This window comes from Amphiura filiformis, chromosome 11 (genome assembly GCF_039555335.1).
Source record: "Amphiura filiformis chromosome 11, Afil_fr2py, whole genome shotgun sequence".
NCBI classification, from domain to species: Eukaryota; Metazoa; Echinodermata; class Ophiuroidea; order Amphilepidida; family Amphiuridae; genus Amphiura; species Amphiura filiformis.
Window position 1 is genome coordinate 55,322,225 of NC_092638.1, and position 27,580 is coordinate 55,349,804.

The 27,580-nt window shown below is 37.5% G+C and overlaps 1 protein-coding gene across 1 annotated transcript in view; it reads right to left on the reverse strand.

The window, feature by feature from the left end:
* The window catches only part of LOC140165021 (uncharacterized), a 209,351-nt gene that overhangs the window by 52,260 nt on the left and 129,511 nt on the right, over window positions 1-27,580 (reverse strand). Inside the window, exons 13-16 of the mRNA XM_072188432.1 lie at window positions 26,986-27,048; window positions 24,435-25,049; window positions 23,568-24,107; window positions 18,671-19,704 (exon numbers count right to left, since the gene is read on the reverse strand). Of these exons, the coding sequence (XP_072044533.1) occupies window positions 18,671-19,704; window positions 23,568-24,107; window positions 24,435-25,049; window positions 26,986-27,048 (2,252 nt within the window). The remainder of the gene's footprint in view (window positions 1-18,670; window positions 19,705-23,567; window positions 24,108-24,434; window positions 25,050-26,985; window positions 27,049-27,580) is intronic.

Sequence of the window (27,580 nt, forward strand, 5' to 3'; positions counted from 1 at the left end):
ATGAAACATAACGAGGAAATCGTTTTTTGACATGTATGTTTTCAAAAATTGGCCAACTTTGATCCGCGCGCTTTGTGATTCACTGTTATGTATGCGTGCACAGTATGACAGAATTATTGTGCAGCCACTGTGACATACCTACTTTAAGTAAATATCATTTGATTTATTAAGTTTACTTCAAGGTCGGTTAAATATCAAAATATCAAATTTTAATAATTTGCCATAAAATTTGTATTATATCACAAATTTAAGAAAAAAAAATCAAAATTATTTGATATCATCAGGACTTTCCTTGTTTTAAAAATGTCTGATGTGCTCTTAGGTCCCACAATAAATATGTGAAAACATCGCTATCCCAGCCATTAAAGCTACCAATTTTACTCCTATACTTTAAAATAGTATTGTTTTTCTTTTAGAATTTATATTTTATTAATTCTTATTTTCAAGCCCAACCTATGATATAAATGTAGCTTCTCCTTGACCCTGAGCACATCCAGCCAAGTATTACCAACACCTAAATAGGCTATTCCAGTTGAAATCCATACACCCCCTATGGAACACATAACCTTAATCTCCCACACAGGGGGTGTAGATTTCAAATGAACTCACCCATTTAAGTAATCCCATTTGAAATTCACACTCCCTCTGTGAGATATTAAAGTCATGTCTTCCACAGGGGGTGTATGGATTTCAACTGAAATAGCCCGATAGGAGAGTGTGAGATCAGTTGCAGGTCCATCCATGCCATCAAACTAGGTGTGAATCCCATTGATGAATGCTTATAACTATTCATAGCATTGCCTCACATTATTACCATAACTACCATGGACCACAATGGCCTCATCCTAATGCCATAGTTCAATAACCTCAATTAAACACTCATAGTGCAAAATTTGACCTCACGTTGCAGAGTATGAATATTTGTACCCACATTTTCTAAGGTCACTCAATGAATGTATAAATGTATTGGGGTGAAAGAACTGTGCCCTGATAGATGAACATGCTGTGGATCCTAGTGTTATATAGGCCTATCTACAGCTTATTTCAGAGATGATTGTAAGAACCACTGAACCAGTACTAGACATCTTTGTACTCATTTCAATTAATTTTTCTTGTGTATCTTAAACCTTTATCTGTGAAATGTGAAATTATTTAATTTTTATAACATTTTCCTTGATTTGTACAATTTCTTATTATTGTCCTTCCAGGGTTACCTCCATTTGAAGAGTTGCAAAATTTGATATTACAAAAGGCTGCCTTGTGGTTTTTTGAATATTTTTTTATTTTATCTTATAGACTAAATCCTTTGTCACCTACAATGTGCATTATATATTTGTGTTATGCTTGTAGTAACAACTGAACACTTCCCAGTAAAAACCAAAAATTACGAAAATGTCCACTTTTTGTAGAAAATTTGCTCAAAATTGGTCAATTTCCCCGATTCGCTTCCCACCCCCCCCCCCCATGCCTCTCCCTAAAAACATTCTGGTTCTGCCACTACAAGGCAGCAATGATATTTTAAGCCTGATCTCTTCATCTGCTGTTCCAAATAATCAAATATCACCTTTTTTATGATGTTGAAATATCACATTTTTTATGATGTAGAAATATCACCTTTTTTATGATGTTGAAATATCACCTTTTTTATGATGTTGAAATATTGCCTTTTTATGATGTTGCCAAGAGGTTTTTTTTTGTAACTTATCAAGTTTATGTGTTGGGCTATTCCAAAAAATAAGTGCACACCCTCTATAATAGAGGAGTAAATTTTCAAGAAAAATAATTTCTGAATTTCCAGATTTGCTTCCTGAAAATGATTGGAATTAAAGTTGCCAATGTTAAATAAAATGAATCACAGCCCCGGTGTTGTCACTGCCTATGCAAAGGCGTAACGTATGATCGTTCCCAAAGTCAAAAATACCCCCCTATTTTGCGCGGTTTCAAGAACATTTTCAGCATTTGTTAACCCTATTTTACACAAAAACGGGTACAAATTAGCCTTGAAAATTACCCCTATTTTTTGCATTTCAAGTATACTTTTACAAAAGTACCCCTTTTTTAACATTTCCAGAACACACACCAAAGAACACAGCGGCCAAACTGGGAAGTCCCTCGTGATGTAATCGGTGTAATCAAACCCCAGAAACAAACTGAGTGCATGCTGAATATTGCTGAAGGCACAAAAGTTTCAAAAAATTTGAAATCCGGGAGTAAATTGAGCAAGAAATGTTAAGATTTCTTGGGATTTCAACATTCTCAGATTCACAAAAAACCATACCCTATTTTTTTTAATTTCGAATACACCGTCGTCAAAAACAACGCTATCTTTTAAATATCGCGAACATAGTTTAAAAATAACCCCTTTTTTCTCGAAATTGGGATCATGTGTACACATTAAGTGATAACACTGGGATCACAGCACTATCCAAAAGGAGCCCCTCAAATTTAAGATTTTTGACTAACCTATTGTTACCAATTTTTATTTGTGAATAGGCACTTTGAAAGTCATAACTTGTCAAAAAGTCCAGAAATTCAAACTCCTCTAGGGGGTGTGCATCTATTTTCTGGAACAGCCCATTTTATCAACCTGAAAGGTTTAGGTATAAAATTGTGCGAGTTATTTAAATGGATCTGACACAGTTTATAATTGTTTGACACTTTTTTCAAGTTATTGCTGGGTGTTAATATTAACAGGGTATGTAAATTCAGTGCTCATGCCAAAGGAAGCTTGATTCAACCCCTCCCCTCATGCACAGTGGTGGTCGCATGGGAAGAAAATGCCCCCAGTCAGAACTCTTGCCCCCCCCTCCCCTCCAGTAAAAACCAAAAATGACAAAAAATTTCACTTTTTGCAGCAATTTTGTGCAAAATTTGTTGATTTCCCCTGAAATTCACTTTGCCACCCCCGACAAAATTCCTTGCACCATGAGCAGTGGTAATTTCTGCAAAATCATGAAAAATCAATTTATTTTAGGCACATTTTACTCAGGTTTGTTTCAAAGCTGACCTAAATATTTCCACCTAATAATAATTTTAAAAAAACACCTGAGACCAAATACCATTACATCTGGCTATTCCAGTTGAAATCCATACACCCCCTGTGGAAGACATGACCTTAATCTTACACACAGGGGGTGTGAATTTCAAATGGGGTTACCTGAATAGGTGACTGCATTTGAAATCTACACCCTCTGTGTGGGAGATTAAGGTTGTATCTTCCATGTGTATGGAATAGCTCATTGGACTAGCATCTACTGGTGTGTTGGTGAGTTTCTAGGTACGGCCAAAAAAAAAGATTGTTTGCTTGTCCTCCACAACTTTTTCAGAACTGGGTCGGTCGGTCAGGATTTTTTCTTTTAATTTGTTTTAAAGGTCATAGCCAAAACATGACTGTTTGCCTTTATTATAGCCCAAAAAGTTCATTTCTCCACTGTATACCACTTCATTCATGTTTTTAAAACAGTTAAGAAGTGTGTACAAACTGTAAAAAAAACTTCTCAGGATGTCAAAAATTTTGAAAGAAAAAAAAAACTTTTTCTGGAATTTCCAATTATTAGGGTCGGTTTTCATTTGTACAGTAAAACAAACAAACATTTTTTTCCAGATTAGGGTTGGTCGGTGGAGGACAAGCAAACAATTTTTTTTTTGGCCTAACTAGGAATTTCTAGGTAACTGTAGTCTACTTCACAGCCCCTTTTGGAAATTCACATCAACTCATCTCACAATGATTGCAAAAACGAGAATTCAGAACAACCGCTCCCATCTAAAAACCGCAAGGCCCAAGAAAAAAAGGCAGAGCAGTCACTGGGGATGAGTACATTTCAGAATTTACAAAAACAAATTGAACACCATGTGATCCACTTAAAACATTAGTTTTGATGAAATAATTTAATCAAACTTAATCAGTGACCTGCAAGAGCCAATCTAATTAGTGCAGGTCTTAAGCTACATGTGCACTTTTTATCAATAAGAAACAAAATTGGGCATTTGGTGTCAATAATTTAATTATAAGGGCTACATATCCATGAACTCGGTTCGTCAGGGTTTTTTGTTTTGTTTTATTTTTTATTTGTTTTAGTTTTGAAGAGACTAACTGAACCTAAAAAATCACAGAAAGCTTGGAAAGTTTTTTGCAAATATTTTCAAAATAATTTTTCCAAAAATTTTAGTAAAAATCGACCCACTTCGGCAAAAATGAAATGGCTGTTTCTAATTGCATACAGCTAACACTAGGATCCACAACATGCTCATCTATCAGGTACACAGTTCTTTAACCCCAATACATGTGCACATTCATTGAATGACCTTTGAAAATTTGGGTACTAAAACTTGTATTCTTTGAGGTCAAATTTTGAAATATGATTGTTTCATTGAGGTTATTGGCCTTTGCCATTGGGATGAGGCCATTGTGGTCCATAGTGAAAACAAAATCCCAAAATGCAAAATCTGGGTCGGTTGAACCCATAGAACAGGCATTTTTCCTGTCACCTAAACATGGAATAAAACAAACTTAATCTTTGACAGATTGAATTGAAAAGAAAAAAAGTACACAAAGAAGGGGGCATATTTTTTCTTTTAAGGCAAAACCCCCAAAATTACAAAATATTTCACTTTTTGTGGCAATTTTGTGCAAAAATTTGTTGGATTTTGCTCCCCTGAAATTCACTTTCCTCCCCCCCCAAAAAAAGCATTTTACTTTAGCCTGGTTCCATCATGACCCAAGTGTGTTCTGCACGGAGCAACCATTTAAACAAACACACTTTCCAATCAATATTAAGGGTTCTAACCCAATTACATATCACCATGAAACCATATCTACTAATTATGCAGGTCAAAGGTCACCTAATCTTAATCAACCAACAGGACACAGTATTTAGCATCACATGACCAACTATCCAATACACACATCATTAATATGCAAATGATGCAATTCAGATTAACTTTCACTTTCCTGAATCGTCAACAAAACATAGCACCCCCTTGTGGTATAAAAATGGTGCTCATATTGAACCAACCAAATCATTCATTAACCAACCCAACTAGGTCATATTACAGTAGCCTAATTATTACTTGTTGATTGCATGCTGTGACTAATTAACACACACATTTACCTTGTAAATAGACGATGCTCCCGTAAGCCAAACTCAACACAAATAATTTTATAAAAGTTCCAGTCCTCACGGATGAAGATACCTCCTAAATCCCAACTGAGTTATTTTCCCTTAGAAAAAACAAAATTGTATCGCCTATTCCGCCAAACCTTGAGGGTTAAAGATGGCTAACACAAGATGAGTACCATCAAAGCCAGTATCCACTGACATTGGTATACATATAGATACGAGACAAGGCGACAGCCCTGCCTACCATATATGGGCAATGGTATGTAAATAAGAAACTTGGAAGTCTACCGAGCTGTAGCCAAGATATTGGGTGCCTGGTAACCGCAACAACTTATAAATGTTTATATTTTGTGTGAGAGAAAAATATAGATATTAAACTTTTAATGAAATCAAAGTTTTTGGTTGGTATTCATTAATGCTCAAATTTGGACAGGAAAAAGATGTTATAAAAGAGAAGCTTATTTTTGTTGACTAGTTGATAAATGTGATATGACAATGACATATGATCGTTTGAAATGGGTCAGCTCCCCACATCTAGTGTCGCGCTTTGACCTTTTATTTATTTCGCTGCCGTGATGTGAAATGTCAAAGCAAAACGCTTCAGAGAAAGAGCTTAGTAAATGTCATTGCGAATGAAGGTTAATACACCATCTTACATTTGTTTACAGCAAGGGATTGGTTTCACTGCTTGAATATTAAATTTTGTGACAAAATTTGTGTGGAAAAGTTTCATTATTTTACCATAAGTTACAAACCAATAATCATGATCAGTTAAAACATTAATAATCATGGTTTCGGCTTTTAAAAAATTTGTTTATGAAATCTTTATAGAGTGTAACCATTATCAAACAGTACTGATGCATAATAGGCCCTCTTTGGGATGTAACTCCCCCCACAGCATGTTGCCATCACCAGGAATTGAACCAGGGGGGCACCGGTACGGTAGATCAGGGCCTGGGTAGATACACAAGGCTCTAGTTTTGTTTGGGCCTTCATGGGTGTGCTTTGAAAGTAGTAGATCCTAACAGGCAAATTTAGGAGTGTAAATTGACATGATGCAGCTTAATTCATGGTCTGGCTTAGAAGTGTCTTGATTGAAGCAATCGCACACATCATTAAGTATCCTCATATATAAATAACAACATATGCCAACATAGTGTTATTATCTTTATTGGCTTATCATTGCATAAATATATGATGGCTGCCTTCTGGTAAAGCCTAAAGGAGATGCTACAGTGCAACAAGTCACTTTACTATTGGTTAGTTTTTAGTAATAATAGTAATATTAAAGTTGGGATATATATAGCACATTTTTGCTCCTTGAATCTATACTTTGTTGCAACTGTTAGAATTTTTCCCACAATGAGAATCAGGCTTTGACTATAGATCTCTCACTATATTCATCTCCTAAAAACAGCAGCAGCACTCCCACAGCAGCAGTATAAACAATAACAACAACAACAACAACAACAACAACAACAACAACAACAACAACAACAACAACAACAAAATAACAACAACAACAACAAAATACAGTGCCACTGTGTGCACCACCACATGGTTCTATAATAACAGGCGGTATGTCGCTATGGACACCATCCTCCAGTACTTCAACTCCACATGGTAGCTTCCATCTATAGTTTGATATATCCTATAGCAAGCAGCCCGGGGGGAGGGGGGGGTACAAATGACTTTACGGGGATGTACCCCAAACATGGGTCTTATTTACTGCCAATTTGTATATCAATGACCTTTTAATAGACTAATTTTGGTTTATTTTTTCAAAACTTTCCCAATTGTTTCTAAAAAATAGCAAAATTTTGCCTTACTGTAACCAAATTTTTGAAATTTGCATAAAATTGTGGCAATTTGCATTAACAGGCCACAAATTGTGACTTTTGGTATAGCAGTTGGTCAAAATTTCTTGAAAAATGATATATGGATGGGTCCACTTTCAAATTCTCAGCAGCACATCCCTACCCAAACCAAACTTGTACTTAGTACCCCCCAGCAGATGGGGTATTTATAACAGAGGGCAGCTTTCTTCTTCACTTGATACCTACCCAGCAAGGAGATGGGATATTTATAACAAATGGCAGCTTTGTTCTATTTACTTTGAGGCAGATGGGGTATTTATGACAGAGGGCAGCTTTCTTCTAATTACTTTGAAACGTACCTAGTCAGCAGATGGGATAATTATAAGGCAGCTTTCTTCTGTTTGCTTTAATGCATACCTAGCAAGCAGATGGGATATTTATGACAACATTTTCTCCTGGAAACGTGAGTGTATTTATCACATCACCTCTGTATACAGTGTGCTGGGACATCTTCCTCATCCCATCAGAATAGATCTAGTTAATCTACTCATCACCAGTGTACAAAGTCCTTTCAGTAATGTATTTTTTGTGACCCTTGTGCTTTGGAGCATTGTAAGTCATACCCAATACTAGAGTGATAAGTTCATATTTGTACATAATTTAATATAGTACTTGGAACTGTGTTATTAAAGTGATGTTGTAACACAGATAGCTGTGGTATGTTATGGAAAGGTTATACTAAATTTATAGTGTGTGCATCATGTTTGTCAAACGAGGTGTCGGAGTACTTTTGAATGGCATCCAAGATATTGGCACAGATTAAAGGTTGTTCAGATAAAAATTGAGAAAATATTGGTGTAATTTTCAAGTGATATAAAAAGAACTTGGTACTAGGTTTGAAAATATTGATGCCATTTGTTTTGCCAGTCAAATAAACATGTTATGCGACATGATCAAGGAGAATGAGTCACATGACAGCAATTTTTATTTTCTAGCAGTTTAGGACTGCTACAGTTTGATGCAAACCCCATCAAAATAGGACATCCACATCTGGTTACCAAGTTATGAGCCATTTATCAATGGCTGAATACAATTAAAAAAACAATTCATTCCTCTTGATGATCATGTCACATTTCATGATTTGAATAAAATTGCAAAAACCAGACAATAAGCTTTAAAAATAATGTTTTACGAGCAAAGCGAAAGGAAAACAAATTTACCCATGGCGAGAAATGGACGATCCCTATTGTGTTTGTCGATCCGGGTATGGTCATGCTAGCTCCATGCTGTGTGTTGTGGTGTTGGCATGGGGATCAATAGGTGACATCGATTTTGTAAACATCTACATGTAGTGTGCGCGATCGAGTTTGTGAGTCATTTATGAATGTCTCTCCATCAAGTAAACATCGGAAAGAAATTTCTCTGCTTACTGCACAACAATATTGTGTTTGTATTACGTCTAAAAAGGATGCCTGGCTGGTTCATGTTCATCTCAAAACTCGAATTGAAGTACCGGAAAATTAAATTAAATTTTCCGAAATCACACGCTAAGATATGTACAATTGCATTGGATCGGCTGCTGTTATACAAAATGTAGATTTCAAGCACAAATACGCAGAGGCCAGGCATCAACGCAATGCTAAAACTTTGATGTAAAAAATATGGATAGTAATATCAATATTTCTGAGGACGTCTCGGTAGCTATAATATCCGTATACAATCGTGGAAATTGATTGTATGATTTGTATCTGCTGGTAGTTTCACGGTCTCATGGACCGGGTCGAATCTAATTGGCAACACTATTCAAGCAAGCAGCCATCAGATTCTGGATCGAGTATTTTTGTTCCGTGGACATGTAGACGGATAACATAATCGGGTGAGAATGATTTTATGTATAATTGTGGACTTGATTCTGCATTTGAAGGCGTCAAAATAACAATTATATTTATTAGGTTCTGGCACACCTAAAAACGCTCCAAAGCGTGGCATTATTTCCTGTGGCTTTTGCGCATTAATATCGTTGGTTTATCGAGCGTGATCCTATGAATAATTCATATGAGGTGCGGTTATGACCCAATTATGGCCCCACATACAAAACTGGGGATGGATTGTCAACAACGTAAATTATCAGTCGCACCCAAATATGGTAGCTCAAGATCCAAATAAGGCAAGACGTAATTAAGCGGCGCGCTCATGACGTCAGGGCATAGGTCAGGGTTCATGAGACGGTTCAGTTCAGGAAATCTGAGCTCTGGGCGAATCAATCGATATCACGATAAAGCAAACATTGACTTCCCATTGAAAACCAATGACGATCAAAGATGGTTTGATTGAGATAATGTTTATTCCCCGGCGAGTCAAGTTTTGCAGTGCGGAATTGGGGTTTGCAAAATTTAAGCAAATTAAACTGTCGCATTTGATTGCTTCAGGGCAAGGTTGAGAGTCGTATTCTCGGGTCGTATTTTACTTTTAGAAGCTTTTAGCGAGGGGCCGGAAAAAGATATTGGTAAAAAGGATAATTGTGTGCAAAGGAAACATTGTCGGTTTTCATGAAATTGGAGGTTGAAGGACCCGTTTAGTTTAAATCACAAACATGTGGGGATCATGTAATGTAGCCTAGGTTTACGTATTAAAAGTTGGAAAGTCAAATAGAGGATTGATGTCAAATTATGTTCAGAGTTGTAATAAATAACAAAATTAATAATAATAACAATAGGGGCATTCAAGCGTCATGAACAAGTTATGCCCCTGCATGACGTATCAAACAAGTTGGTTGCGTCCGTTGTCTGGTAGTATGAAAGCATCATTATTTTGAATAACAATTATTTACACAAGTTTACGCTTTACAATTCGATCTCTCCGGGGCATTTAGTTCGCGATTTCCGCTTAATATACATCAAAATAATATTCGAAAGTCACAAAAATAACACTGAATATGTACTTATTTAGATTGTAGAACGATTGAATTATTTTGTTCATTAATAAAAATTATGTTCGAGTTTGGGAAAATGAGTATTAAAAAGTCATTGACCAATTTACGCTGTGTGCGTGGCGAGATTAATTACACATGGGTGAAAATGCGGTTGCCAACGGTCACGTGATCGGGGAATCCCTAACAAATAATATGCATGATAAGAAGATAATTAGCTTTAATACTGAAGATCTGAAGTGCAGATCATAATATATATCGCCACTGATTGGCAAAATATTTCGCAAAGGCAAGTCATTGTGACAAATTTAAAATTATCTATAGAAAATCTGAAAATGCCATGATTTTCTAAAAATTTCCGGGTCCATTTTCCCATTTCGTGCATCAAGGTGGCGGTACTAGGGACAGCCCGTCTCCCTTAGAAACTTGGCGAATTTCAACTTGTTTTGGTCAAATTTTGGACATTTTCCAGCTTGCTTTTTAAAGTTAATGCAAGCAAATTGTGGGAGTTAGCATAACATGGACTTACCGTGACTCATGGGTTTATTTTACCTTCATAATTTCTTCAAAATGTCTAAGACTTACTTACTCTGCATAAAAGGTGTATTTAATTAATACATGTCTGGTTGTGTGATTTACCTTTTTTTACCTTACCATGATTTACCGTCATAATTGACGATTATGTCAAGAAAGAAAAAAAAAAAAAAAAAAAAAAAAAAAAAAAAAAAAAAAAAAAAATAAAAAAAAAAAAAAAAAAAAAAAAAAAAAAAAAAAAAAAAAAAAAAAAAAAAAAAAAAAAAAAAAAAAAAAAAAAAAACTTTTCGTGACAAAATAAAGAAAAAAAAAAAAAAAAAAAAAAAAAAAAAGGAAAAGACTGACTCATGCAATGCTCTTTGGATTGTTCATCAAGAGGAGATCTATTTTTGTCACTTTTCATGTCAAAATACACGGAAAAAAATCGATATTTGGATTTGATTGGATTGAAAAAATTATAAAAGGCCAGGGTTTATGAGGTTTGTGCTTTCGGTTAGGTGAGTGGAGCTTGATCATACGGCATACCTTTTAAGTAGGGAGGAAGTGATGTGAACGTACATGCCCTTGTTAGGCTTTGATCAGGTGCTCGACAGGAATAATATGTATAAACTTCAAGTATTTATAGAACTCGATGGTATAACGTAATGTGAGGTTCAGAATTTCAACGGAAGATTATTTCACGATAACTGGGTGAAGAAGGGTCTACAGATAGTTTGATAATTTTGTGATCATTCTTAGGGCATCAAATGACATCGAATTGGTCTGTATTTTTTAAAGGAGTAATTTATGAGTGCCCAAATACATTTATACTCCCCTTTGACCCGGTACCTTGTAGAAATTCTCCCCGTAGTCCTCCTCGTGGAAGTGTAACCACTAGTCATAAGTGAATCGAATCAGGAAATTCAATAAAAAGAGGTCTGAATTTCATGGAATATGGGGATAAAAATTGCTTAAGTCAATAAGATTTTGTGAAAATGGGAAAAATGTGTCCCTTCAGCGCGGCCGTTTGCGATACAAATATCAAGTATTATTGTGTCTAAGCATTTTACTGTGGGATAAGGGTTATTAAGGCAAAGATTGTGACAGTCAGGTCTTGGTCATTTAGTGAGGAGCAATAATTGATAGTTGCAACTTAGTTGTCGGGTGGAAGCAGAAAGAATGATGCAAGCATAAACATGTAAGTCCTTTAAGTTCATAATTTGAAATGGTTAAAATTGCATCAGGAAGAAGTTCGCACAAATAATTATCTGCATAACAAGAGGGAACAGGAAAGTGTTGGCGAATCAGGGCAAGAAATTGATAAAAAATCAAAAATCACATGTCTTGATTGATATGAGACCAAGTACTTGGTTGGGATCGCAAATATAATCTCAAGTTACACATGGTAATTAGATGTGCTGGCAGGTTGTTTCCCATTTTCTGTCTTTTATTTATTGCAGACAATACCAATGACACTTTGATGCTGGTGGCAATAAGGAAGCCTGACCTTTATGTACATGTACACCTGGACACCCATAATTGCTAGTGACTACTAGACTTTGTGTGAGCGAAAGTAGACTGTCAGATGCAAAGCGAAGCATATTGAAAATTGGTGTTATCTGAAGAAACTGAACTTACATACGAGCACTTATACATGGGAGAGCATGCATTTCACAAAGAGACTGTCAGAAGTCAGAACTATTGAACCAAATAAGTTACTGAAGTCGGAGTCCAGCCAATGGAAATTATACTTTAGGGCTTCTCTTGTTGTATAAAATCGCATCAATTGATCAACCACAGTTGAACATGGCACGGAAAATATTAATTTGTGCATTCCTTCAAGTTTTGGAAATTGGAAAGATGTGTTGGGAATGATTTTACCAAGACCGGTGCTTTTGTAAGGCACTACATATGAACTAAAGGTCGCATGAACTTCGAGAGTGCTGAAAATAAAGCTGAAAATTAATGCTAAAAATAAACTTCGAGAATGCTGAAAATAAATCAAGACATCAGGTAGAATGCCGTTATCCACATTTGTCCAATGTCTCCGAGGCAAATGGAATTAAATAACCCAATCACTGTTCTGTATGTGCGGTTGTGCTACAGTGTACTGTCCAGTGCAAGATGTGTTGGGCATGATTTTGCAATGACCGGCCCTGTTGTAAGGCACAACATATGAACTAAAGGTCGCATGAACTTCGCATGAATGCTGAAAGCTGAAAATAATGCTGAAAATAAACTTCGAGAATGCTGAAAATAAAGCAAGACATCAGGCAGAATGCTGTTATCCACATTTGTCCAATGTTTCCGGACGCAAATGAATGGAATTAACCCAATCACTGGGTTCCGTATGTGCGGTTGTGCTTCAGTGTACTGTCCAGTGCAATGTGTGTACCTACTCAGATTACAAGGTCTCTATCCACTACTCGCACGAATAACCTGATTATCTGCCTGAAAAGTTTTCTGATGATTGCGATTCTCCAATTGTTGACTAAAAGTACTAAAGCAAGTAACCAGTGCGATGTTGATCATGAAATAGCTTAAGCACAAATCAACTTCAGAATAACCTGATTATCTGCCTGAGATATGCGAAAAGTTTTCTTATGATTGCGATTTTCCAATTGTTGACGAAAAGTACTAAAGCAAGTAACCAGTGCGATGTTGATTATGAAATAGCTTAAGCACAAATCAACTTCTTCGGATAACTGAAGAAAGAAGAATTAACTTAGAGAGCATCCAACTTTGCATGCATAATGGACTTTTGAAGTGGAGTGAAAAGACATCAGGTATAAAAATTTGATAAGAGTTGGACGAAAAGTTTCATTGGACTAATGAATGTGGGACTCGGAATATCATTAATACCTATGTTTCTAAAAAATTGAATTGCATGGATAATGGACTTTTGAAGTGGAGTGAAAAGACATCAGGTATAAAAATTTGATAAGAGTTGGACGAAAAGTTTCATTGGACTAATGAATATGGGACTCGGAATATCATTAATACCTATGTTTCTAAAAAATTGAATTGCATATATGCGTTCTGAGTAAAATGTTACAAGATGTAATAATCTATACGGTGGTGAGCACCCGAGTTAGATATATTGACGTTTATGCGTTACGTAATAGTATGACTATTCGGGGTGGAGGTATTTGAGTAGATCACATCACGTGCGGGTTCTATCTCAGCAACACGTTATTCTGTGGCGTAGTGTATTCTCATGTTAAAATTGCTGTTGCATATATGTTGTGCAGTATGTATTGTGTGCATTGTTTGCTATTTGTCGTTTTATAATGTATATTTCACAGTCAATTGCATTTTGTTCGATCTTGCCTTTTAGGCTCATGCTGTGCAATATCTTACTTGTCTTTTTCAAACTGGTTTTTAATATTTGGTTTCCTCAAACTATTTGTATGTTTTTAAATTGTAAATTCAAATATTGTTCTCATATTTTACATATGTATGTGCTTTTAATGTCATGTTTTGTAAAGCGCCTTGAGTTCTTTTGATGTAATTGCGCTATATGAGAAATAAATATTATTATTATTATTATTATTATTAAAGAGTGTTCAGAAGAATGAATATGTCAGAGGCATTAATAACAAATAGTCAATTGTGCTGGTATTAGGGCGATTAAGTCTGTTTAACGGGAAGTAGGAATCAACTCCAGGTTGGCATGGGATAGCTAGACTTTGGGGCCAAGTACTATGCCCTCAATTTTTCAAGATTTTTGTGAGGTTGCGCATGAGCCGGCTAGTTATCGCGTTGATTTCGCCAATGTCCAATTGTGAATATACAATATAGAGATCAATGTATCCCGTAACATATAGGGCCAGCACAATTAGTATTGTTATTGTAGAGAATTACATGTATTTCAGTCAAAATCCAGTAAGAATGTTAGTGTTATTTTATGCTAATGAGCGATTAGTGGCACTGAGCCAATTATGGGCAAACTGTGATATATATTTCAATGGGTCAACAATAACATTTAGACAATATCTTTCATGAGCCCCCATTTAGATATCAGTAGCGTTATCAAACATGAAGATATGTTTACGTGCAATTACTTATGGTCAATTAACCCCTTTTTCCTTTTGTATAAAAATGCAGGATTAAAAGTGGAAAGAAATGGGGGAGTGCTCACATTATTAAGAAAGTATTAAGAAATTCATGGAAGATGGGAGAGCGCTATTCAGGCATGATTGCCCCATCCAATAATGGTGAATAAAAAACTTTTACTCAAAATTACAAAAAAAAAGGGAGGGGGTGGTTCGCAAGTTTCTAATCCAGATAGAAACTTGTGTGGGATTTTTAGATATTCTTTTTGTAAATTATAATGATACACATGCACAGGTAGACAGAGTAAGTCACAATAATCCTTTTATCCATTGTAACCTTCAGGTCAATTACACACCTGTTGGTGGAATCCCAGGGACAGCCACCCTCGGAGATCTTGTATTGTATGCACCAGTAGTATATATACCTTGTGTGGGTCTCAGCCATGATATGTTATGTTAATCAACGGTTTCAGAGTTGTACACTCGGGAATTTAATTCTAGGGGGGTATGTCTACCCTAGGATAGGTTTTGATCTGATTTCAATAGTACAAGGTGTAACACTTTACTCCAGTCGCGGTCACTGGGGTAAGGGGAATTCGATGGCGGCTGTCGTGTTCCAAATGTGTCCAATAACGTTTTCTCTATGAGAATATTATATATTTTGTTAATTTTATTTCGGCTGAGATCAAAGGTAATTGGTGTGAATTCTGAAACAAATTGAAACGCTCAATAAAAGGCAACTTGATGGAGTGCCATCCATGATTAGCAAAATCTTTGTGTCCTTGTCCTTTTTGGCTTTCTCGGTCTGAGGGTAATAATGTTTTACGAGCAAAGCGAAAGGAAAACAAATTTACCCATGGCGAGAAATGGACGATCCCTATTGTGTTTGTCGATCCGGGTATGGTCATGCTAGCTCCATGCTGTGTGTTGTGGTGTTGGCATGGGGATCAATAGGTGACATCGATTTTGTAAACATCTACATGTAGTCGCGATCGAGTTTGTGAGTCATTTATGAATGTCTCTCCATCAAGTAAACATCGGAAAGAGAAATTTCCCCACCCACCACTCCCAATAAGGGTATGGGGGCAATGAAAAGTATATATTAGTGAACACATAATTAAGAGTGATAATTCACTCTCATGAAGTAAAGGGAATAGAGAGAAGTTAACAGCTCAATAACAAACAAAGGAAATGTATTATGATATGTCAATTATGTTGCATTAGTATGATTATTTATAATTGTCCTTAGGTGATATAAGGGCTTAAATCAGCACATGCGAAGAGGGAATCCTTTACAGAAATAGCTGCAAGTAAAGTAGTGAGGACATTATCGTTAAATGTTATATAAATTATTTATTGCAATATAGAGAAATACTGGATAAGCAGAAAGTCTCAATAGATCAGGAGTACAAGCAAAATGGTACAAATTTTCAGAATGTTATTTTAAATTAACCAGCCTGTAAGTTCCAAATGTGTTTATCACAGATGCCATAGGTAACAGAGAGAAAGGCTTTCAGAGATCTTCAAATAAGCACAAGATCTTCAAAGATAAGGGTCACAATATAATATTGTTCCCCTTCTATAAATTATATATATATCAGTTCTAGAAAATGGAGAGCTGTCATTAATCAGTACATGTTAAAAGAGTTATATGTGCAAAAATTTGGTTGTTGCTCGAGTATAGTACATTAGTAATTGTTGAAGATTGGGATTTTTAGATATTCTTTTGTAAATTATAATGATACACATGCACAGGTAGACGAGTAAGTCACAATAATCCTTTTATCCATTGTAACCTTCAGGTCAATTACACACCTGTTGGTGGAATCCCAGGGACAGCCACCCTCGGAGATCTTGTATTGTATGCACCAGTAGTATATATACCTTGTGTGGGTCTCAGCCATGATATGTTATGTTAATCAACGGTTTCAGAGTTGTACACTCGGGAATTTAATTCTAGGGAGGTAGGTCTACCCTAGGATAGGTTTTGATCTGATTTCAATAGTACAAAGTGTAACACTTTACTCCAGTCGCGGTCACTGGGGTAAGGGGAATTCGATGGCGGCTGTCGTGTTCCAAATGTGTCCAATAACGTTTTCTCTATGAGAATATTATATATTTTGTTAATTTTATTTCGCTGAGATCAAAGGTAATTGGTGTGAATTCTGAAACAAATTCAAACGCTCAATAAAAGGCAACTTGATGGAGTGCCATCCATGATTAGCAAAATCTTTGTGTCCTTGTCCTTTTTGGCTTTCTCGGTCTGAGGGTAATCATTACTTTTCAAGATATGGATAATTTTGTAAATGATATCTTTATATTTTTGCCAAATTGCTCTACTGAGTAATGGGCCAATTAGTTTCCTGCCTTACACAGGGTTAAATAGAGATGATCATAGTTCAACTGTTAAGTATTTATTGAATAACCCTCTTTTTGATAAGAAACTTTCAAGGATTTGAAAGTCCACTTAGCCTGTACAGTGAAATAGGCGTGTCATGTGATGAAATGAAGTGATGTAGCTTGTTACAAAGGATTATGGGAAGGATATGATATCTTCTCTGGCAAGATGAGTTCTTTGATTATTTAGTTAATTTGAATATAAAGGTGGGACTGGTGTAAAAGATGAAATCATAAATTATAATTCCAAGAGGGTTCTCACATTTGCTGCATAAACATACAGTCCAGATACTGGATCAACGATCAATATCCAAAAGATCCAGAAAAGATATGAAGGGCAGCAACGTGCGCAAAGGGGCCGGGCCATGGTCCCCCACTTTTACTTTAGTCAGTTGGGGCAAAATGCACCCAGTCAGTGGTCCCCCACTTTTACTTTAGTCAGTTGGGGCAAAATGCCCCCAGTGGTCCCCCACTTTTACTTTAGTCAGTTGGGGTAAAATGCACCCAGTCAGGAGAAATGAACCTAGTTGGGGGAAATTTATACAGATCCCTAGTTTTGTCAGTCAGTCAAGGGATCAGAATTCACCAAGTGTGAGTAAATTACAGGAGGGGGTCAATAGACGGTTAATGTTGAGCATCCTAGATAAAGTGTGTACATAGCGTGCAAAAACATTTTGAGCAGTTTGAGCAGTCATAATGTCCATGATGTTGGTGAAATTCCTGCTACCCTTTCCCGCAATTTTCTGCTCTAAGATGGAAACACATTGGATTTGAGTGTCCCTCCAAAACACCCGGTCAATGAGGGAGGAAACATAAATATTGATGTGTTTACCAGGGTGATAACATCCTAGGGATACCATAACAGTTCAGAAGCCCATCCCTATATCCCTTTTCAAAAATTTGACACTGTGTCACTTCCAACTCACATGAAGGATAAACATGGCCATGAAGAATAAATGTCATATGCTATGTTTGTGTGTCTAAATAAATATGTAGGCGGTCCTATATATGACAGACAGAGTAATGATTGACATGTTGCCTAGGTAACATGGTGCCTAGATAACACGGTGAACAGATAGAGGGAGTGCATCAACTTTATCTGATGATTGGAAGTTGGTGAAATGCAGTAGAGAGACGCTGTCCTGCCGACACAACTGATACCAGGAACCGATACCAATTGGTAAAGCCATTAGCTACTTGGCTGAGGGAAAAACAGCTTTCTGGCTCAACATTATATTCTCTTTATTCTAGTTTGGTTTTACCACACATTCAACATTTAGCCTATTTGAGCTGACAATAATAATTGCAACTTACAATCTATTCAACTCAAACAAAAGAAAATTAAGGGTTCGAATCCCAGGTCCGCCTGAGCTCGGCTGGCTCTTTGTGTCCTTGAGCAAGGCACTTCACTCTACTTGCTTAGTGCTTCGGAGGCACTCTAAGCTGTTGGTCCCGTGTACATGCATATTTTCTCACATTAATGTAGTGTGTATGTTAAAGAACGTCACAGACTATTCGAGAGCAGGGGATCATCCCAGTACTGTTGACTGTACTTCAAAAAATACACTCATCTACATGTACTCTAGGTTCCAGAGTAAAAAATAAGTACAGCTTGTCTATACGCAGTGCGATAATACTCATACATATGAGGGAGGAACTTATAAGGAAGAAAAGAAAATTGTCTGGTTTTCTAACCCACATTACCTTGAACACACACACAACCTTTGTTTAAGTAAATAAATACACCTACAGTTTATGATATTTACAAATATTTCTTAGTTTTCTCAAAATCACTTTCCATGGACTTGGGTGGGTTTTGTACTCATGTATTCAACTTACCTTCTTCCTAGTTTCAGCATACTTTTCTCCCAGCATAGAAATAGCACCTCCTACTATCACCTGCCTTCCTGGCGATGGACTACGGCTTCGATCACGACGGCCAACTTTTATAAGCTCGACTTCCGCTTTGACATCATCGTCCATATCTGCGTTTATGTCTTCGGCAAACCTCTTATTAGTCATGTCCGGTGAGATGATGTTAAAAGGCACTGCCTGACAGTTCTGACCATTGCACATGTCCAGGTTTTCATCGCCATTCTTGAACGAGTCTTTCACAGGACCAAATTTGGACTGAACTGGAGAAAATAATTTAGACTGAACTGGAGCATATTTGGCCTTAGCTACACTCGCAGGAGGAAGGCACTTCTCTTCATTACGAATTTCTTTTTCAAACTTCTCATTGATAATTGATACTTCAGCCTCTTTCAATACATGGGATAATTGTTTCTTTGGGCTACCAGGTGGAGAGGTCACCGGTGTGTCACACTGTCCGTTTCCAGGACAAACAGATGGTTTGACATCAGATGTCATCTTTGGCATATGCTTTGGACTGGCGATAGGAGTACCGCATTGACCGTTGCCAGGGCAACTTGATGGCTTGACGTCGGATGTCTTCTTTGGTGCATGAGTGGGACTGGCGATAGGGGTACCGCACTGACCGTTGCCAGGGCAACTCGATGGCTTGACGTCGGATGTCTTCTTTGGTGCATGAGTGGGGCTGCCGATAGGAGTACCACATTGACCGTTGCCAGGGCAACTTGATGGCTTGACGTCGGATGTCTTCTTTGGCGCATGAGTGGGACTGGCGATGGGAGTACCGCACTGACCGTTGCCAGGGCAACTCGATGCTTTATCACCAGACATTGTCTTTGGTTTGTGAGTTGGACTAGATATGGGTGTGCCACATTGTCTGTTACCAGGACAACTAGACGATTTGGTATCAGATGTTTTTGATGGCAAGGCAGAAGACGAAGGTGATGAAGTGGTTTCAAATTTTTGAGAAAACTTGCTTACTTTACTTGAGATGAGTGCTCCTGTAAAAAGAGAGATTAAAAAATATTTAGAAACTAGAATTTCGCGGTTCTCAACCTGCGTGGTTCTAAACGCAAAGCCCCGACCGCAATGCCTCCACCTTTGACGCCCATCATTTTAACCGATGCAATTTCACTTGACCCCAAAATGACCTTCACATTATTTGCCTCACTAGGGTGGCCGTTCCCACCAAATTTCATGAACCTGCAGCAGTGTATGGATGACCCCGAATGACCTTGACATTTTTGCCTTGTTTCAGTGGTCGAGTCCACCAAATTTCATGAACCTGCAACAATATATGGCGATTTGACCTTGGATGACCCCAAAATGACCTTGTGATTACGCATATTTTGTGCTGAAAAGCAAATCAGGTCAAGAACCTCTGGATGTGCTACCCTCCGCCAAGTTTGATCATTGTAACTGGTACAGATCTCCAGATAATCTGTGCACAAGGTTATTTTGCTTGATATGCATAAATTATACAAATTAGGTACTTAATTACCATATTTTGCGACAAAAACCTGCTAAAATTTGAAGACCACCAATTGCCACCCTTCCACCAAATTGCATCACTATACACCTTACCAGTTCCGAGAAATTGCACTAGCAAGCTCGGACAGACGGACGGACAACCAGGAACCATATAATACCTCTGGTGGAGGCACAAAGGCACAAAACCAGTAAAATTTAAGTGTTACCCATTTGATAAGTTACAAGGAATAACTTGGTGTCACAGCAGAAATTTACGCATTGAGTAATGAGTTAATTAGGTGGTATACAGAACTGGTAATGGTGTATGTCAGAAGTGCCCAAACTGTGTGTCCCGACCTTTTTTGGGGTCGCTGCCTCTTCCAAAAGGGGTGAGACTTAAGACTAATTCCACCAGTCGTCTACACTGTGCATGTACCGTACTGTGTTATGCTTCGTAGTGACGACTGATTAACTAACAGTCCATATCGTCACAGACTTAAACAAATATTAAATGCGACTTTGGTTGTGTGCCATAGCGCGACTGACTAGCAGCACCTGTGTACCGCATTGTACCGCGCCGTTGTGACAAGATCGCGCACTGAAGATCTAAAAACAACAATCTCGGTTAAAAGTTCAATTTGGACACAACTGCGCATGCTCTATGCTCAAATCCATCACTTTTTTCCACATAGTTTTCTCAGTCATCCATCCAGAAGGTTGACGAATGAGGGCAGCAGTCTAGTGGGACTTGCCAGAATTGTTAAAAATACATCTATGCATTACAGTGCAGGGTACCGTCATATTGGTCATGTGACCCATTTTGACCAATTTTAGCACTAAAATTGCAAATTTTAAAGTCATTACCGGACCTGGTCAGTGAGCCTTTGGAAATTTTACGCGGTATACATGCAGCTGACAAGTTTCGGTAACAGTATTTTTATTATGCCGTGGGTCACGCCATATTTTTCTTACAGAATTTGGGTCAGAGGAAAAAATTTTGGGAAACCCAGGTGTATGGATTTCAACAGAAATAACACAATGAAAATATTCACAGATCACAACATACTATAAATCATGCACATTGTTCACCAACTTTTAGGGACTGTTCAATATTTATGCTGGGGGAGTGGGAGATTTAAGGGGGAATCCAAATATTTTTAAGGGTCTTGAGAGGGAAATCTGAATTGTTTACTTTAACAATGAGGGGTATGTTTAAGTTTTAAATGGAGAAAAATGCGAACACAAGGACAGAATCCAAACATTTCGAATAGATGTGAGAGGGACACAACACAATTTTTTTTATAGATTTTTTTGTCAAAACTCTCACTACCCCTGGCGTAAATATTGCACAGTCCCTTACAGAACATGGGAGGAAAACCACATGCACAGAACTGATGTTCTGATGTCAGTATCATGTCACCCTATGAGAACTACCTGCCTATTGGCCAAAAAGAAGTTTTCATTATCAAGTAGACCAATCAGCAACATTGTTAGAATTACACAACCCAAAAAATTGGGGTGAATTATTTTTACAATGCTCCATTCTGATTGGTGATTAAAATGAATATATCAAGTAATTGACCAATCAGAGGCAATGTTAGATCGGCAGGTAGTGCTCAGGGGGTTAAAGTATACAAATATTGACTGCTATGAGGGGCATGGTTAAAATTATAAGCCATAGTCATGGTTTTGAGATCACTGTGATCCTTATATTTTTACCATGCCCCGAATAAAAAGCAGTTAATATTTGTTTTAATATTTGTTTTATATAACAAATCTTCAAGAATCTTGTCATCTGTTTGGTTAAAGCATCGATTTTGGGAAGAGAAATTAATAATTTCAATGCAAACGGCACAGATTACAATCTGCGATTACCATGTAATTATAACACACAAAAACATTAACCTGTGCGTAATATCATTTTACGCTGGTAACAAAGCACACACAGAACTATGCCTGGGGAATAGTTACTTTTGCGGGCGTAAGGGTGGGTCGGAGCTGCAAATTGACCAAACAGGTCTGAAAACTAGAGAACCCTGGCAGGGAAAGTCAAATAGTCAACTTTCAAAGTGGCTAACCGTATGGCTCTCTACAAACAACAAAAAGTGTGCTCACTACAAATACACAAACAACAAAAAGTGCTGAGAGGCCCTCCCCCCAGGACGAAACAGCAAAACTCCCGCCAGGCCAGGCAGCTCATATGAACATTTAAAATTTGAGTAAAAATTTATTTAAAGTAAAAAGAACAAAACTGCAATCGGTATATAAAGTAAATACAGTTATTGCACCCAAAAGGTGAAAAACAAAACAGGATTAGTTCTGGAACTGCAAGCTGATTTCATTTTTTGAGTACCTTTTAAAAAACTCGGAAGACTCATCAAGAGTTGGTCCTTACACTCCTTGGCCAAATCCAATACTAGATTAGCTAGTCAACTGATGTTTGGTGTATTACCTGAGTGCAAGTTGGGATATCATTGGTATGCATATAAACAAAATCACTCAAGCCAGGGGGGTGTACCCTGGACTGGAGTGAGTGACTCCTAATAGCCCAAAACAGGGTGATTTTGCATGTTTTTGCATAATCACCAGGGGGTGCTCCCTAAACTAGGCCTGAATAAACCACTGCTTCCCTATTTACCAGTGGCTGTGCCACCCCTATCCAGATCTCTTGCCTTCCAGTAAACACCTGAAATTATGACAATGTCCATTTTACTGCAATTTTATGCAAAATTTGATGACTTTTTCTGGTGCAGCCAATCCAGCCATAGTCTATTGTAAAAATGTATAGCGCTTATCTATCTTAAGCCCACCAGCTCTTACACTATCATTGTAATAAGCCATGGCTTTGGCCAAAAAAGAATTGTTTGGTTGTACTACAACTGGTCCAAAAAGGCAAGGTTGGTCGAATTATTTTTTTTCACATGGCCTTGTGGAAGCAAAAGAGGCAAAGCAAAAAAGACAAAGTTTAATTTTTAAGGTTGTTACATGTTGTTTAGGTTTATTAAACACTTATGCAGTTGTACAGCAACATAAATGCATGTAAAAAAAACAGTTAAAAAATTGGCCGTTTAAACGTTAAAAAAACCCCCATCTAGCAATGCATACTAATTCAATGTGTCTCTGGCTGTTCAATATAAGCAAAAGTAATCAAAATGTACAAATTTATCCAACTTAGAAAAAAAAAGCAATTTTTTAGTAGTAGTATTTCTCCGGTTTCCAACCTTGAGTAAAAAGTAATTTAGGGTTTATGACTGCTTCTTTTTTAAAAATTTTTGTAAAAAAAACCAAAAAAACAAAATGGGTCAGCCACAAACATCGGGTCGGTGGGATGAGTACAACCAAACAACTTTTTTTCGGCCTTATTGCCAAGACATGAACATAGCACACTACTCACCTTTGCCAAACTTGCCCGGACTCCCTGCACTCCCGTTAGAAGCATCATTATTAGTTTGGAACTTGTTTTTCAGATTCCCGATACCAAAGCTGGATTTACCAAGAGGCGATGGCTTCTTCTTATCCTTCTCTGCCTTCTTCCAAAATTCCTCTGGAACCTTTCCATCCTTCTTAGTCTCCTGCACATGCTTTGAGCCATCACTAGACACTTCCTCAAAGGTACTTGATGAAGATGATGTCATAGTCTTAGATACCACCCTCTTTGTCACCATGGTTGAACTTTGACCTCCAACTTCCCCATCTCCAAACTTGTCTGTTTTTACCTCAGTAGTTGAGACAGTGGTTGTCTTGGTAACGCTTCCATCTGGGCCTTTATTAACAGACACAGATTTCTTGCTGATTATTTCGCCTCCTGGTGTTTGAATCTGATCCTCTGTGATTTCAGTCATCGTTTCATCTCCAGGTCCCTTATCTTTAACTGCAATGGTCTTGTCAACAGATGCGGCTTTTGATTCAGGCTTCGCTGCAGGTTCTTCGGCAGGCTTTGAGGACTTTGAAGCTAGCCATGGGGTTTTGATCCAGGCTTTGGTTTGGGTTCTTCAGCAGGCTTGGAGAACTTTGAAGCCAGTGATGCAGCTTTCGATTCAGGCTTAGCTTTAGGTTCTTCGGCAGGCTTTGGGGACTTTGAAGCTAGCCATGGGGGTTTTGATCCAGGCTTTGATTTGGGTTCTTCAGCAGGTTTTGAGGACTTTGAATCCAGGGATGAAGCTTTTGATTCTGGCTTCGCTGCAGGTTCTTTGGCAGCCTTTGAGGACTTTGAATCCAGCGATGCGGCTTTTTGATTCTGGCCGCTGCAGGTTCTTGGCAGGCTTTGAGGACTTTGAAGCTAGCCATGGGGGTTTTGATCCAGTCTTTGGTTTGGGTTCTTCAGCAGGTTTGGAGGACTTTGAAGCCAGTGATGAGGCTTTTGATTCTGGTTTTGCTGCAGGTTCTTCAGCAGGCTTGGAGGACTTTGAAGCCACGGATGAGGGTTTTGATTCAGGCTTTGCTGCAGGTTTTTCGGCAGGTTTGGAGGACTTTGAAGCCACGGATGAGGCTTTTGATTCTGACTTTGCTTTGGATTCTTCAGTAGGCTTGGAGGACTTTGAAGCCTGGGATGAGGCTTTTGATTCAGGCTTTGCTTTGGGTTCATCAGCAGGCTTGGAGAACTTTGAAGCCTGGGATGAGGCTTTTGATTCGGGCTTTGCTTTGGGTTCGTCAGCAGGCTTGGAGGACTTTGAAGCCTGGGATGAGGCTTTTGATTCAGGCTTTGCTTTGGGTTCGTCAGCAGGCTTGGAGGACTTTGAAGCCTGGGATGAGGCTTTTGATTCAGGCTTTGCTTTGGGTTCGTCAGCAGGCTTTGAGGACTTTGATGGCGCTGATGAGGCTTTAGGTTCACTTGGTTGTTTTGGTGGTTCCACCTTGTCTTTTGCATCTTTGGGTTCTGTATATAGGAACAAAATGGGTACATACAGTACAACATCAAATGTACAACACTGGAAACATCTAAGTCAGCCAATGAATAAAGGAGCCATTAAACAATGGGTACAAAATTTTAAAATGGACTAATATACTATAGTATTCGGCAAATTCCTTCAGCGGTCTCTGACTGCTCTTCCTGATTATCGCATAAAAAGAACTAGGTCACATGTTGCTACTATTGATTGAAGAATCGGGTGCTGATGTGATGATTTGATTCACTTAGCCAATCAGAACCCCACTTCCGCATTTACGCTGTACATCACGGTTGTTTGTTGTATATAGAATTGGCTTCATTATTAACTAAATGCAAACTATAGATGGCGCTATTTATCATAAATCATATTTCTTTGTTTGCAAGGGGTAGGTGATTAATACTGCCATTAAAACAGCTGGAATATGTGAAACAAGCAACAAGGAAATTTTATAAACATATTTTATCAAACAATAAAAGGAATTATTTGTATTGAAAGCTTGAAACAATAATTTCCAGTAACTAAATAGCGCCACCAATTTTGTCATTAATAGATACATTTTATATACGAAAAAGCTATAAAAATGCTATAAAAGTGAATAATTTTATAAGAGAGGAGAAATTAAAGTTGAGAATGACTCATAATCATCTGTATACATTAGCATGATATCACATTTAGATGTTTAAGCCTAAAATTTGGCTGAACATGATGTTTTGTTTGAAAAACTAATAAATGATCCCATCATCGTAAAACAACCGTGCACTTCCGCATTTACGCTGTACATAGAGCAAAATCAGCAGACCGCTGAAGAAACTTGCCAAAAACTATAAATAACGACCAGTGAACAAAAGATCAGAACAAATGCCCATCTAACCAGAGCACTGACAGCAAGCAATATTGACTCTAGCTATTTGGTACATCAAATCATAATTTGTGTGAACATAATGCACTTGTTTCTTATTATCTTTGGCCATTATTGAAACTTGTTTTCTTGGCAAACAAAAATATTGGTTGTTGCATTCAGCACCAAAAATGACAAATGAATTTACATTTGATAATAAATTAAAAGAAAACCTGTCTTATTTATTTTCCAAATAACGGGCTGTTCCAGTTGAAATCCATACCTCATTTGAAATTCACACTCCATGTGTTGAACATTAAGGTCATGTCTTCCATAGGGGTGTGTGGATTTCAACTGGAATTAGCCATAGTCCAATGGATATAGGGTGAAATATCATGCAAATCAATGTATTGAGAGATGTGTTTTTCACTGTATACATGTATACATTCACAGGTACAGTTTATTAAGGGGGTACTACACCCCTGTGGTTAATTTGTGACTATTTTTGCATTTTTCTCAACAAATAATAACACACTGGTAACAACAGTTATGTATATTATTGGGACAAGGAATCCAATTACTACATTGAAATGTCAGTGACTCAAGACAAGCGGTTCAGTATATATGATTGGAAATGAGGTACATCCTAGCGGTACCATATTGCTTATTATAAATAACAAACTGCTTGTCTTGGGTCACTGAAATTCCAGTGTAGTAATTGGATTCCTTGCCACTATAAAATACATAACTTTTGTTCCCAATCTGTTATTAGTTTTTGAGAAAAATGCAAAAATAGACACAAAGTTATCGAGGGGTGTAGTACCCCCTTAATTAAATCTAAAAAGTTTCACAATTCTTCTATCAGTTCTTGGTAAAGTGGTACCCAGCAAAATAAACAAGACATAAAATTACACATCATTTTGAGAGGAGGAATACATGCATACTTCTGAATTTTTACATAAAACAAACAAAAGTTTATGTTTGCAAGGGATAGCTTCAAAACTCAACCGTTGGTTAACCGCCTGCATCCTAGCAGAATTTGGCAGGCAACCGGCAGTTGGGCTTTGAAGCCATTCCCAACCTACCTGCTTTGGGAGCTATTTTCTCTTTACTCTTGTCATCATCCTTCTTGGCTGTTTTAGTAGGTTCTGTTACAAATGGAAAGTAGACATCAAAAATCATGAAAATATTGTTTTTATTCCAGTTGAAATCAGGGGCATTAGCAGGTGGGTAAACTGCCCCCCCCCCCAGAAAATTTTCAGGGATAAAATGGGGACGGCATAGAGTAAAGTGAAAAGAGGACTATCAAAGGGAAAAAAATTGACAAATGGGGACAAAAATTTGGCTTTGCCCCTCACACTAAAATCCTGGCTACACTACTGGTTGAAATCCATACACCCTATGCACGACATGCCCCTAATATAGCTTGATTCAGTCTTGTTCACAAAAACAGAAAAAATGTGTAAACCATGAGCAATCACATGAACACTAACTTTGCTATAAAGGGCATTGGCTCTCTTGTGCCTTGTTATGTAAATGCTTTTCTTACTCTAAAACTTTTCCCTATTTGATGTGCCCATGGTCGTTCCTACACAGGTGAATGAATACAAAAACAGTGTATTGCACAATTAGTTGATAATTAAATCTGGTCAACCAGAAAAACTCACTTTTGGTTAGATG